The sequence below is a fragment of the Octodon degus genome, unplaced genomic scaffold, assembly GCF_000260255.1.
Source record: "Octodon degus isolate 3935 unplaced genomic scaffold, OctDeg1.0 scaffold00037, whole genome shotgun sequence".
NCBI classification, from domain to species: Eukaryota; Metazoa; Chordata; class Mammalia; order Rodentia; family Octodontidae; genus Octodon; species Octodon degus.
Genome location: NW_004524613.1, coordinates 8,598,015 through 8,611,308, shown reverse-complemented (window position 1 = coordinate 8,611,308; position 13,294 = coordinate 8,598,015). Strand labels below are relative to the sequence as shown.

General features: G+C 40.1%; 1 protein-coding gene across 1 annotated transcript in view; it reads left to right on the top strand.

Annotated features, from left to right (window-relative positions):
- Nucleotides 1–13,294, top strand: part of Tti1 (TELO2 interacting protein 1) — a 66,492-nt gene that overhangs the window by 33,863 nt on the left and 19,335 nt on the right. The window contains exons 4-5 of the mRNA XM_023714960.1: nucleotides 4,283–4,471; nucleotides 9,050–9,198. Coding sequence (XP_023570728.1) covers nucleotides 4,283–4,471; nucleotides 9,050–9,198 — 338 coding nt within the window. The remainder of the gene's footprint in view (nucleotides 1–4,282; nucleotides 4,472–9,049; nucleotides 9,199–13,294) is intronic.

The window sequence follows — 13,294 nt, the reverse complement described above, 5'->3', positions numbered from 1 at the left end:
CATTGTTTATTTTTTATGCTTTCAATAATCTACTATTTATTGTGCCTACTCTGTGCCAAGGATATAAACCTTATGGGCTAAATATCAACATTATTTTTATTTTATAAACAAGAAAAAACTCAGGCCCAATGAGATGCTGCTTAGCCAGGGTCATACAATATGGGATAAAGTCAGGATTTATGACAATTTTATTCTTTCCAATACACCAACCTGCTGCTGCTGATAGTAGAGTTAGCAGTATCTATGCTAATGGAGAACAGAAATAGCATGAATTATTCATTCCACAGATGGTTAGAACAGCACTGTCCAACAGAACTTTCTGTGATGATGGTAATACTCTATCTATATTTCTATTCCGTTCAATACAATAGCTACTAGCTACGTATGGCTAATACTACTGGGAATTGAAGTTTCAGTATTGTTTAATTTTAGCACTCACATACAGTAACATGTAGCACATGTATTATACCAGACAGAACAGATCTAAAATGTTCTTTTTAACCTTTAAGTTGTGTGAATTGATTTACACTTCTCATCTTCCATTTGATCTGCATATATTCCTGTTGGAGATGCTAGCCCACTAACAGAATGGGAACATTTTCTGTAAACAAAAGAGTCTCTGAACTGGACAATCTTTGAATGAAAATACAAGCTATAACCCTGGGTGCCTTTTATCCAGAAAGCTGATATGCAGTATTTATTTCAGTACTGCTAATAGCCTCTGAGGCAAGTACAAAGGTTCTTCATTTTTATCAGGTGAAAAAGTCAAGAACATGTAAGAAAGTTTCTCAGAGAAGGTATCTGGAGCAGGGTCTGTGCTCTGCCCTATAGGAACATTTTCAGTGTTCCTTCATTCCTGAACATTTCTTGTAGCATAAATTTTCTTCTTCAATAAAGAGTGCCTGCCATATGTCAGATACTGTGCTAAGTAATAAGGGACTGCAGTGAACAAGATGAATAAACTTAGAGAATTTTCCTCCTACTGCAAGAGAGATAGTAAACAAGTAAACAAATCATTAAACAAGCTCACTCCAGACACAGATAAGCACTGAGAAGAAAATAAACACCTTGATGCATGGGAATAACCAGGACACCCACTTTAAATTGAGTATTTAGGAAGGATAAAAAGAACCCATATATGTACAGCACAGCTGATGCTTCACTGTAAAATTATTTTACAGTGAAGGTAAGGATGGGTCTTACCATTGTTTTTATGACTTGTAAGACCATTCAGCAAAATGGAGCCACAGGTGTGAAAACCCTGAATAAAGAAAGGGGTGGTGGTATTTAGAGAATGGAAAAGAGATTAGTACAAGATGAAATTGGAAAAGAGGGCAAATCTTGCAGGACCATACAGACCAAAAGAAGGAGTTTGGACTTAACTTTGCAGTCATTCATAAGCCCATATTGTGGCCAGTAAGCAGTGGGAAGGCAGCTACAAAGAAGACTCCCCAGGGCCTGCCCTCACAGAGCCCCTCCTCAGACTGCCTGGCCGCTTAGGCACAAAGAGACCCACCTTTACCACTTGAGGAGCTATACTACATTTCAATTTATGATTTAAACAAATTCAGAAGGCCTATGAAATACATCCTCTTGCAAGATGCCTCAATTTAAGTCTTGAAAATTGAATTGCCGGGGCTGGTGAGATGGCTCAGTGGTCTAAAGCACCTACTCAGAACAAGCTTAGCAAAGCACAGGGACCATGGTTCAATCCCCCAGCACCACATGCCAGCCCGCCCCGCCCCCTGGTGGGCTGAGCGGGCCACACACAAATAAATAAATAAATAAATAAAATTAAAAAAAAAATGTTTAAAAAAAAAAAAAAAGAAAAGAAAAAGAAAATTGAATTGCCTTAGATTGCTGGTGTCTTTGGTCATCTCTGAAAGAATGATATAATCATATGCAGCCCTTTTTTTGTTTTAGTTAAAGAAGGAGGGTCTCTTGCAGAAAGGAAGCTAAGGATGGTTAAAATCAACTCTGAAACATCCTAGGAATACATGCAAAATTGAGCATAGCTTTTCTGTAAGTTTTGAAATAACCCATATATGGGTTATTTCAAAACTTACAGAAAAGCTATGCTCAATTTTGTCTGTAAATAAATATATAAAATGAAGGGGATGTGCAGTCAGAGAGCTGATAGGTGTTAAAGCCCAGTATGTGTTTAAGGAAATTAAGTTACATACGCAGTTGTTTTACATGCATAAACTAAGAAAGAAAGAACCATCAGGTAACCAGGCATGGTGGTGCATGCCTTTAATCTCAGCTACTCAAGGCTAAAAGCAAGAGGATTGCAAGTTTGAGGCCAGCCTGGGCAACTTAGACCCAGAGTCAAAAATGAAAAAATGAAAAGGGCTGAGGAGGTAGCACATACAGAGAGGGCTGTTTCATTTTTATGGCTGTGTCATATCCCACTGTGGCTGCACCTTAGGTTATTTAACCAGTCCTGTCTTGGTAGGCATTTTGGTAGCTTCTAATCTTTTTTTTTTTTTTTCTTTTTTTTTTTTTTTTATGAGCAGAATATTTATTGAGAGAAAGAAAGCTCCTGTCCAAGAGAGGGACAGGAGAGGGGCCGAGCGGGGTAGTTCCCCACCTGCTTCTAATCTTTTGACACCACAAGAAGAAGAAAAAAAAAATTCAGTGAATATGCTTGTGGGTCTTTTTGAACATGCCCCTATATGCTATATATGAGTAGATTAAATTCCCGAAAGAAATGCTGGTTTAAAAGGGTATTACATTTTAATTTTTGATTGAGAGTATCTAATTGCTCTCCTAACAGGTTATACCAATTTAAACTCCATCAGCAATGTAAAAGAGTGGCAATTTTGCCACGCCCTCACCCACACTGTACATTACCAAGCTTTTGATCTTTGCTAATCTGATAGTAGAAGAATAGCACCTTATTATAGTTTTAATTTGCATTAAGAGTGGGGTTGAGCTTCTTTTTATATGTTTAAAAGCCATTTGTGAGCAAAGATATTTTAATGTCTGGCACTAGCCTGGAATCTAGAAATAATCTCTATACAGCATCTAATACTAGCCATATGAATGCTGGGTCCAGGCTTTAACTGTTTGGGAACCAATTCCTTAGAGTGCACTAGATACCTGATTTATTCCTGGGAATGGTGCTTTAAGAAATGTTGTAATTGGTCCCTATATACAGGAACCTCCAGATACTGGATTGAAGGATCTCATCTCAGACACTTGCTCTTAGCTACTCCCAATTGCCTGGCCTCATCATTTCCCATCTGCTGTTACTCTGGCTCTGCAGATGCTCCTTGATGAGAAGGAGATGAGCAGGTGGTAAAGGTCATCAAAGTCTTTCTCTGCTATCTACAGAAAGGGTGCTGGACCAGAGTAGCAATTTAAATATTAAGAGCCACTCTTGAAATGAAGTTTTGAGGGGATTCCAGATACAAGAACAGTTGAATTAGAACTGCTGTGTTAGGAACAGAGACTCTGGGACACCCCATCCTCCTTTAGCCTGCTGTTTCTTGCTATTCACCCTGTGGAGGTTGTTGAGCCCCCTCAAGGCACAATGTGAAAACCACTTGAGTCTGCAATGTTTTAAGGCTTATTCTGTGATGATCTATCAGAGGTACTGGAACATCACCAAAGGGAAGGCTCTAGAGAGAAAACGGCCAGGCTTCTGAAGCATTTTATGTTGGAAATACAATGTGAAACTGTTCATCCTTAAAGTTCAGTAGTTTGTGTTCTGCTAATGAGTTGATATCCTCTATTAAGAATTTGCCACTTTGCCTGTTCTCCAATCTCAGGTGTTTTTTTATTCAGCATGTATTTTGAGCACCCATGCTATGCTGGATAGATTGGAGTATAGAGTCCAATGGAAGATTAAGATACCAAGTAGCACACACAAAATATACAGTTACAAACTGTAATGAGTTGATGTGAAAGGAATGAACATAGTGCTATACAGCAAGATCTTGCTTAAGTGACCTAGTTAGATGCAGGACTGAAAAGATGGCTTACTGGGCAAGTTCCAAGCGTACTAAGACATGTAAGGTGATTTCTAATTAGCTAGTTATAAATTAAGAGGGAAACACTTAAGACAGCAAGTATAGCATATGTAGAAATTCTGAGAAGGAAAATTCTTGGTGCATTAGAGACGCTAATAATCAGGCAACTAAAGTAGTAGAAGATGAGTTTGAAGATGAGGCAGAAAATAGATGGTGTGGAGGCCACACAGGCCAGGACAAGGAGCTTATTCTACTTACAAAGTGGCTTATTAATGACCAATGTGATCATTATGCCATTTTATCTACAGCCCAGTGGTTCCCAGAAAACAGTTACATTGGGCAACCCCAAGATCAAAGTTTAAAGGAGGAAGGAAATTATTTGCCCCAAACTCTTGAGAATAACACCACAGCTGAAGACATTGAACAGTTTGTGCTGGACTACCTCAAAGAGAAGGATGTGGCGGAGGGAAATGTCTTGGATTTTGACAGTGATGAAGGTAATTACTACTTATTTTGTCTTAGTCATTTCTTTCTTTTAAAATTGATTGTTGTAAAATCAGAGAAACATCATTCCACAAAGTTTAGAAATTTCAAAAAGTCATTCAATCCCACTATGCTAGTATAACCATTCTCATCTTTTGCATATTTTTCCATCATTTTTTAGTTAAATTTTTTTTTTACATGATTGTAGTCATAGTTTTTGTGTTGTTTTGTTGTGTGGTGCTAGGGATGGTACTAGGGCCTCAAGCATGCTAGGCAAGCTTACTATCACTGAGCTACACCCTAGCCCCCTGCAGCCATAGCCACAGCATCATTCTCTTTTTGTGTCTAGTTATAAGCAATGCTCCATCTTGCTCTAAAAATTTCATAATTAATATCTTAATAGCTATTACTAAATGTCTACTTCCCCTGGAGAAGTTTTTCTTGCTTCTAGTTTTCACTGTAGTAAATAGGGCTGTCATAGGTGATTCTGTACATGTGAGCTTTTCCTCCATCGGGTATATTTCTTTATAAATTTCCAAAAGTGAGACTTGTGGTTCAAGGACATGAACATTACTTAACCCTTACCAAATTGCCTTTCAGTTAGGTGGTATTGATTTATACCTTTCCTTCAGTAGAACCGGGTTAACACTGGTTTCACCATAACCTTGGTGAAACCAAGGTAGAAGTAAAATTACCAAGCAAAATCACCATTTTCCTAAATTATAAGTATAAAAAATTACACTTATTATTTGACTTTGCATATCTTAAATTATTGGCAAATTTGAACCTTTTTCCGTATGCTTTGTTGTTGTTTTTGTTTTGTTTGTGGAACAGGAGATTGAACTCAGGCCCTTGCGCTTGCCAGGCAAGCACTTATTCTACTGAGCTATCTCCCCAGCCCCCTGTTTTGTTGTTTTGAAGCAGGGTCTTGCTTTGTAGTTTGCACAGTTCTCAACCTCACTATATAGCATAGGCTGGCCTCATAGTGATCCTCCTGCCTCAGCAACCAGAGTGCTGGGATGATAGGCCTCCATCACCACTCTTGGCTTCTGTATGCTTCTTTTCTAACAGACACCCCCACCAACTCATTATTTATCCATATACTTCATCTGTTCATTTATTGCTAGGAAGAGATTCCAATGTTTTTCTTTCCTATTTGTATGATAAAGGAAAAGAGTTCAGGCTAGTAGCAGCCTCTTGTTTTATTCAGACTCAATCTGGAGCTTCAGGTCGGGGAAGGATTAATAAATTATTAGAATCTCCTCTGCAAATATAAAATGCCAAGTCATAATGAGCTTGCTGGTTCCAGAACTATCCTAAATCGAACTGAGTTCAAAATTAGTTTGTTAGGTTGGAATTGAGCAGATTTTTTTTTTTTTTCTTCCCCTGTCCCCAATCTGTAGTCTAAGATTCTAATGAACTGAAGCCAATACTTCCAGGATAGTGGGAAATAGTGGTGGTTTATGGCTTGTATCTGGATGTCCTCCCAAAGCCTCATGTAGTCATAGGTGGGGCTTTTTCAGAGATGGCTGGATCTAGACTATCTGGCCCTGGAATTGATTCATGGCACAAAGCTAGGATCAAGGGCACTAGTGTAGCAGAAAATGCCCCACCACCCACCCTCAGCCAGTATACTTCAGTTTGTTAGTTGTCCAGGTAATAGTTCTTGTTCCAGCTTCAGTTGCTTCTGTCTCTTAGAAATGGCTGGTCACTGCAGTGCACACTGTATAAACCATTCCCCAATTGACAAGCCACTCTGCCTCTGTACTACCTGCTTGCTTACCTCATAAACCCTAGCCCCCAGGAATCAGGACCTGATATTCTGGTAATGATCCTGATGTAAATAAATCTACCTCCAGATCCTGGGTGTCATTTCATGTTTCTGCTTGCCACTGCACTGGGAGTAAGGCTGTGAGTGCTACCCTCCCCAAATAGTCTGGATAAGGTAAAAGGGGCAGAAAGATGTTGTTGTGGTCCTTTGTTGCTTTTACTACCTTGGTTAGCACCACAGGCCCTGAATTGTGCTCTGTGATGCCCCTCTGCCATCCCACCCTGCTTTGGAGCCGCTGGTTATGGACTGAAATTACAAACTGAGCTAAGTAAGCCTTTCCTGTAGCTTGTGAACGCTGGATGTTTTGTCACAATGACAAAAGTTATTAAGACAAGTGGCTTATTACATTAACTGCAGTAAATTCTTTCTAAATAGCCCAGAAGATCACATGGTCTGATGAGTCGTTGCACGGACAGAATTTTCTTGTTCAGAAATCTGTTGGGCTTTTTATTCTCACATTTGTTTCTTGATACAACTTTTTTTTTTTTTTTTGTGAATTGTGCTCCTTACCCAAACCTGGGAGCCCTGAAGAAAGGAAAGCACCTTGATCCTTCAAAATCTACATTTGCCTTTCTAGTTTAAAATTCAAGGGCTGGTGAGATGGCTTAGTGGTCTAAAGCACCTACTTAGAACAAGCTAAGCCAAGCAAAGCACAGGGACGCGGTTCAATCCCCCAGCACCACATGCCAGCCAGCCCCGCCCCCTGGTGGGCTGCACTGGCCACACACACACACACAATAAATAAAAATAAATAAAATTATTAATAAATAAATAAAATTCAAGCACTGTCCATTTCTTTATAATTAGTATCTTCTGCTTCTAGTAGATGTTGAGTCAAAACAGACCCAAAAACAAAATTCACATCTCTCAAGTAACATTCTGCAATAGGTAAATGTCAAATAACAGATCTTTCTCTGGGAAAAATAAAGTGTAGCTCCATCACTCACATAATTATCATTCATCAAATATATACCATGTACTTGACAGGTTTTTTGTTTGTTTGTTTGTTTTTGTTTTTTTGGCGGAACTGTGGATTGAACTCAGGCCCTTGCCCTTGCCAGGGAAGTGCTTATTCTACTGAGCCATCTCTCTGGCCCTGTACTTGGCATTATAAAGAATGTTTGGCTTGATACTGGATTGACATGAGTGTTTTGTTTTAACCACATAAAAGTACCTTCTATATCCAAGGTCCCTTTCTCCAAGAAATCCAAGCATTTTGCAAATGTATTTCCATTTATCTTTCCAATACCTGTTAGAGACAGGTGCAGGCTCTATTGTAAGATTCTGTTCCTCCAGCAAAGAAAACTAAAATGAGAAAAAGTTAAGGGAATGACACTCAGCTCAGTGGCAATGAACACAGCTGGTGATTAAGGATTTGGGGACATGGATGGGAAGCATAAGCAGAGGAAAATTTTTCAAGATAGGGATTTTGGCCTAGGTTTCATATAGTTCTCATCTTTCTGGTGTTCTTAAGTTACACGCATGTATCTATCTCATACAACACTATACTCTAGGTAGTAAGAAAATAGTAATAGCTGACAACATTCTTCACATTTAACCTGCCCCGCAAGCAGATGAGATATATACTTTACCTGTTGTAGCCAGTGAGGTAATGCAGGAGAAGTTGCTTGCAGATTGTGGAGGCCAGACTTGTACTGATCTCAGACCCAACCTTATTCACTTTGTACTACACCAGGCTTCCCTGGTCTCCTCTCTCTACAAAGATGAATGAGGCTTAATATTGGCCACCAAAAGGTCTTAAAGGCTGGCAGAGAAGATATATATCAAAGGGTAAAGTAGAAGAAAAGGATGGAAGTCAGAAAAAAAGCCAGCTAGGGAGGGGCCCAGCCTCAAGATTCCAAAGTAGAACTCTGCCCTTTGTATGTTTCTATTTTAAATATTCAAAACTTATATAGTGCGCATGGTAAAATATACCATATTTTTCTAACACAATATTTCATAAACATTTTATCATTACTAAGCATAAATTTAGGAACCTTGTAACATACCATTTTATGGCTATAGCATGGTTTATATACCCATTCCCACTTGAGTGGACATAGAGGGTATGTTAGTCCATTTGTGATGTTAGAATAAAGTAGCTAAGACTGGATAATTTCTAAAGAACAAGAATTTTATTTTCTCACACTTGTGAGGCTGTGAATTTCAAGATTAAGGTGCTGGCAGATTCATTTATCTAGTGAGGGTTGTTTTCTGCTTCCAACATAGTGCCTTGTTACTGTGTCCTCCCTAGGGAGGAGCACTATGTCCCTGGTGGTAGAAGCAGAAAATCCCATTCACAACCAGAGGAACTCTGGCCTAATAACTTCTTATATGCCCCACCTTCTGCTGCTGTCAAATTAGCTGTGACTTTTCAACACTAGAATTTCGTTAGGAACGTATTCATACCGTAGAAGAGGGTTCTTCCCAACGTGTGGCTGTACAGTTAATGCTGCCATAAACATCTTGACTTGTACAGCTTGGCCCACTTTTTTTTTTTTTTTTTTTTTTTTTTTTTTTTATTTTTTTTTTTTTTTTTTGGCGGAACCGGGGATTGAACTCAGACCCTTGCGCTTGCCAGGGAAGCACTTATTCTACTGAGCCATCTCCCCGGCCCCTTGGCCCACATTTTAGATGGTTTCCTTAAGATCCTTTCATGGACATGTTCTTCTCAGTTGTGTTCCTAAATCAGAAGCTGAGGACCAAGCTGGGTTGGAGCACCTATCATAAAACACTGTTGCCAGTTGTGCTCTTCTTGCAGAGGAACAATCAGTCCCTCCAAAATTGGATGAGAATGACACCCTTCCAGATGCGGAACCACCTCTGCCAGTACAGATCCAGATAGCCAAGGATGTGATGGAACGCTGCATCCACTTGCTGTCAGATAAAAACCTGAAGATCCGCTTGAAGGTCAGTGTACGTTCCCATCTTCGCACTCACAGAGTGAGTGTGGTCTGCTTGGCAGCAACTACATGGAGGAGCCCATAACTTCCCGTGTCTCCTGGTCCATGTGTGGTGGCCATGAGAATGCATAAGGAGGAACTTACCTGTGGTTTGACATTTTCACATCTTCCTTTACCAACTCAGATGCCAAAAGGGAGCTGACCCCTATGAAAAAAGCCACAAAGTTTTTGAGATTCATTGACTATCCAGGGGAAAGAAAATTAGGTGCTAACTGAACAGGTTTTAATACTTGAAGGTGGTCCTTCTTTCAAGTCTGACTCTTATCTCTGTTTCTGTTTCTGTTTTCATCCAAAAAAAAAAAACCCCAGAACTGTTCATAGCATTACATCCTCATTTGCAGCAGTTTGCTGAGCAACCACCCCATCAGCAAGGACCTAAAATATACACTGACTCAGTAACATGACAGTGTGGTGCAGTGGCAGCGGGGATCAGGTTTTTCGGAAATGCTCCAGAGACCTTATGCTCAAAGGAAAACCACCTGCCTCCACGTTCCCAAGGAAGAGAGAGAAATGGCTGCCTACTCACTGGTGGCCATGGGAGCACGCGGCCTTGCTCAGCAGTGGGGGCCACAGTAGGAAACAGTGATCCACAGATTATGTCAGATCTCAGGTCCCTACTGTGTGGCGTTTGTTTAGTCTTCCAGAGACATCTGTTCCATTCAACAAGCACTTTTTGAATGCTTGTTAAATGCAAGTTGATACATTTAGCAGACTCCTAAATATCCTTTAAGATCTTCCCTATTACAGGGGTTTTGTAGCAGCTTCATACATATGATAGTCATTAAGAGCATCAGAGCCCGACTTACATACCTAACTTTAGATGTTTGAGCCAAATGTGGTGGTACACACCTGTAATCCCAACACTTGGGAGGCTGAGTCAAGAGGATTGCCATGAGTTCTAGGCCGCCCTGGACTACATAATGAGTTCAAGTCCTGCCTGAACTACCTAGCGAGACCCTGACTCAAAAAACAAAACTAAATTCAAATCTTTATTCTGCCCCTTAGTAGCTAGGAGACCTTGAATAAGTTGAGCCTTAGCCTCTTTACAGGTAACATGGAGATAAGGATACCTGCCTCACAGGTTGTTGGTCAGAGATAAAATAGCATACGATGTGACACACACTGTCCTTCACTCACTCACTGTTACTGAAAACTTCTGCAGGCCAGCCAGAGGGCACATAGAAGGAAATGCTGCAGGCATGATCCCTGTCTCCATGGAACTTCCTATCTGTTGTGAGAGAGAGGCAACTCAAAAACACATATCCAGGTCAAGTAAATACTTGGTTTTTTTTTTTTTTTTTTTAATGGTACCAGGGATCGAATTCAGGACCTTGCGCTTGCCAGGCAAACATTCCACTGAGCTATCTCCCTGGCCCAAGTTAATACTATTAAGGTAATAAGCAGGTGCTGTGGTAGAAAATGGTGATTCAGGAGCTGGGGAATGGCTCAGCGGAATAAACGCTTCCCTGGCAAGTGCAAGGGCCTGAGTTCAATCCCCAGTTCCGCTAAAAGAAAATGGTGATTCACATATGTTCAACGCCTGATTAAAAAATAAGTATGTGAGCAGGGCAAGATGGCACATGCCTGTAATCTCAGCATTGAGGAGGCTGAGGGAGGAGGATCACCATGAGTTTAAGGCCAGCCTGAACTACATAGCAGGATCCTGTCTTAAAAAATCAAAAATGAAAAAATACAGTATATGTTTAAATATGTAAAAATTATTATAGTAAAAGATACATTGCCCTTAATCCCTCTCAAAATACTCACCCTTGCCTTGAGAATACCTATCATTCTTACTACATTCTGAATCAGTCCTAGAAGTCTTTGGTATCTTCAGTGGTGCCACTGTGGATTCCTCCACACCCTGAATCAATTGAAAATGTTTATCTTTCCTGGGCATTTTGACCTTGGGGAAGAGCCAGAAGTCTCATGGTACCAGATCCAGTAAGTGAAGTGGATAACAATGTACTAATTTTTTTTTTTTTTTTTTTTTTTGAGTCTGCCTTTCCATTGGATGACACTGTATTTTTCTCACATCTTGTAAAGACACAACAGAGGACTTCCAGAACCACTTCAGAAAATGGCAAAATGAGGGGATAAGTGTTTTTGAAGAGAGGGAATATTTTGACAGGGGATCATGACAATGTGTTTTTTTTACTGTAAGTTTTTAAAAATTTAAACATTCACATTATTTCAATTACCATTTGTACTCTTTAGCAAACCATGTTGAACAAGACAGAGCTTACATTCTGATTGAGACTAGGTCATCTCAGAAGACTTCTCTGAGGTGGTAACATTTCTAAAGCAGCAGCAGCCATGCAAAGGGACACAGGCATAGGAGAAAATGTGCAGCTTTGAATCAGCAACATCCAGTACAACTTGTCCAGTTACTGACAAAATTCAAATAAAAGCCAGCCAGTGATACCAAAGCCACTGTCAGTATACTGCTCTGCTCTCCCCACTGTTGACTTATGAGTTACCTCCCAAGGACAGGGGCTCTTCTGTTCCCATTTGGTATGGACCCATGCGTAGAAGACTCCCTGTAAGGCATCTTGTTGGCAAACTCCACTTCTTCCTTTCTGATTCCAGGGTGCACCTCATGTACCCCGTGAAGGCTGGTTCATCCTCGTAATGCCCACATCAGTAGTCATACTCACCACTACCTACAATATAGATGTGTTCGGTGCACTTTGGGATGTATGGTACCTATAAAGAAATTCTCAGGGAAGATAAGAAGTTAGTTTACATGTAGGCCAGCCCAAACCTTTCTTGTGAGATTGATCTACATCTCAAGGGTCTGCTTGGCCTCTCCAGATAGCAATCACAGGACTTGAATCTCACCCAGCCTTTCTGCTTTCAGTTCATTCATCACTTGCACCCTTCTCAATGGCACCATTCCCCGTCATTTGTGATGCCTGTATCCAAGTAGTTCACTTACACACACACACACACACACACACACACACACACACACACCTGCAGTCAGGATGCAACTTAAGTCATTTCATCTCTAAAACAGATCTCAAGTCCTTTCATTCCTCCACCTCTTCCACTATCAAGTAGCCACATCACTTTGCTCCTCTCATGCAGACATATGCTGTGGCCTACTAGAGGGCCACCTCACTTCTCTCTCCCCCTTCAAGTCCTTTCTCTACTCAGCAACCAGAAAGACCTTCATGAAACATGAATCATTTCATGTTACTTCCCTGCTCACTTGGGTGACTTCCCACTGACTTAGTACAAAATAAAAAGACTCAGCCCCGTCCAGGCCCAGCCCTGCCTCACCCCTCCTGTGTCAGTCAGCTCACACTGCTCATCTGCTCATCTTTTATGTCTGGTAGAAGCTGTCCCCCAGAAAAGCCATCCCAGCAGTCCCCATGTGTTAGCTCCTTCCCTTAGTTTCTTTGCATTTCACCTTTTATTTTCCTCCTTGACGTACTATAATTGTAATCTCTTTATTTGACTATTACCTAATTAAGGTCTTTATCCTATTATCATAAATACCTTAAAGGCAAGGAAGCCTGCGTACTTCGTCCTTGTGTGTCACCCTAGCACTATCCTGGCCTATAGTCAGAACTCAGTAACTAGCTACTCCGTTAATTTTTTTTTTTTTTTTTTTTTTTAGGCTCTTGGTATCATTGGCTTTTTGTTTTATTACTATATTAAATACAAATCAAATTCTTTTTAAAAATAATTTGATGGACAAACAAGTAGCAGTGAGACAGTTTCAAAATCGATTAGTGGGACAGCTTCAATAGTTCATGCATTGCATATTGTTGTCTTAGTAGTTGTTCATTGTACAAGATGCAGACATAATATCCTGTCTAAAAACACAGAACAAATCTTTCCATTTCTTGAGTTAAGAGAATGTAGCTATATATCTATCCTATTTTGAATATTCAGATACACAATGGTCGTTCATTTGTATCCCCTTTGTTTATTTTTTGGCAGAGATAGGTATTCCATTGTCATTTGAATATTGTAGGTACATGAATTCAGCAAAATATTCCATGTAGTTCATAATAGTTCATAATAGTAGTGGG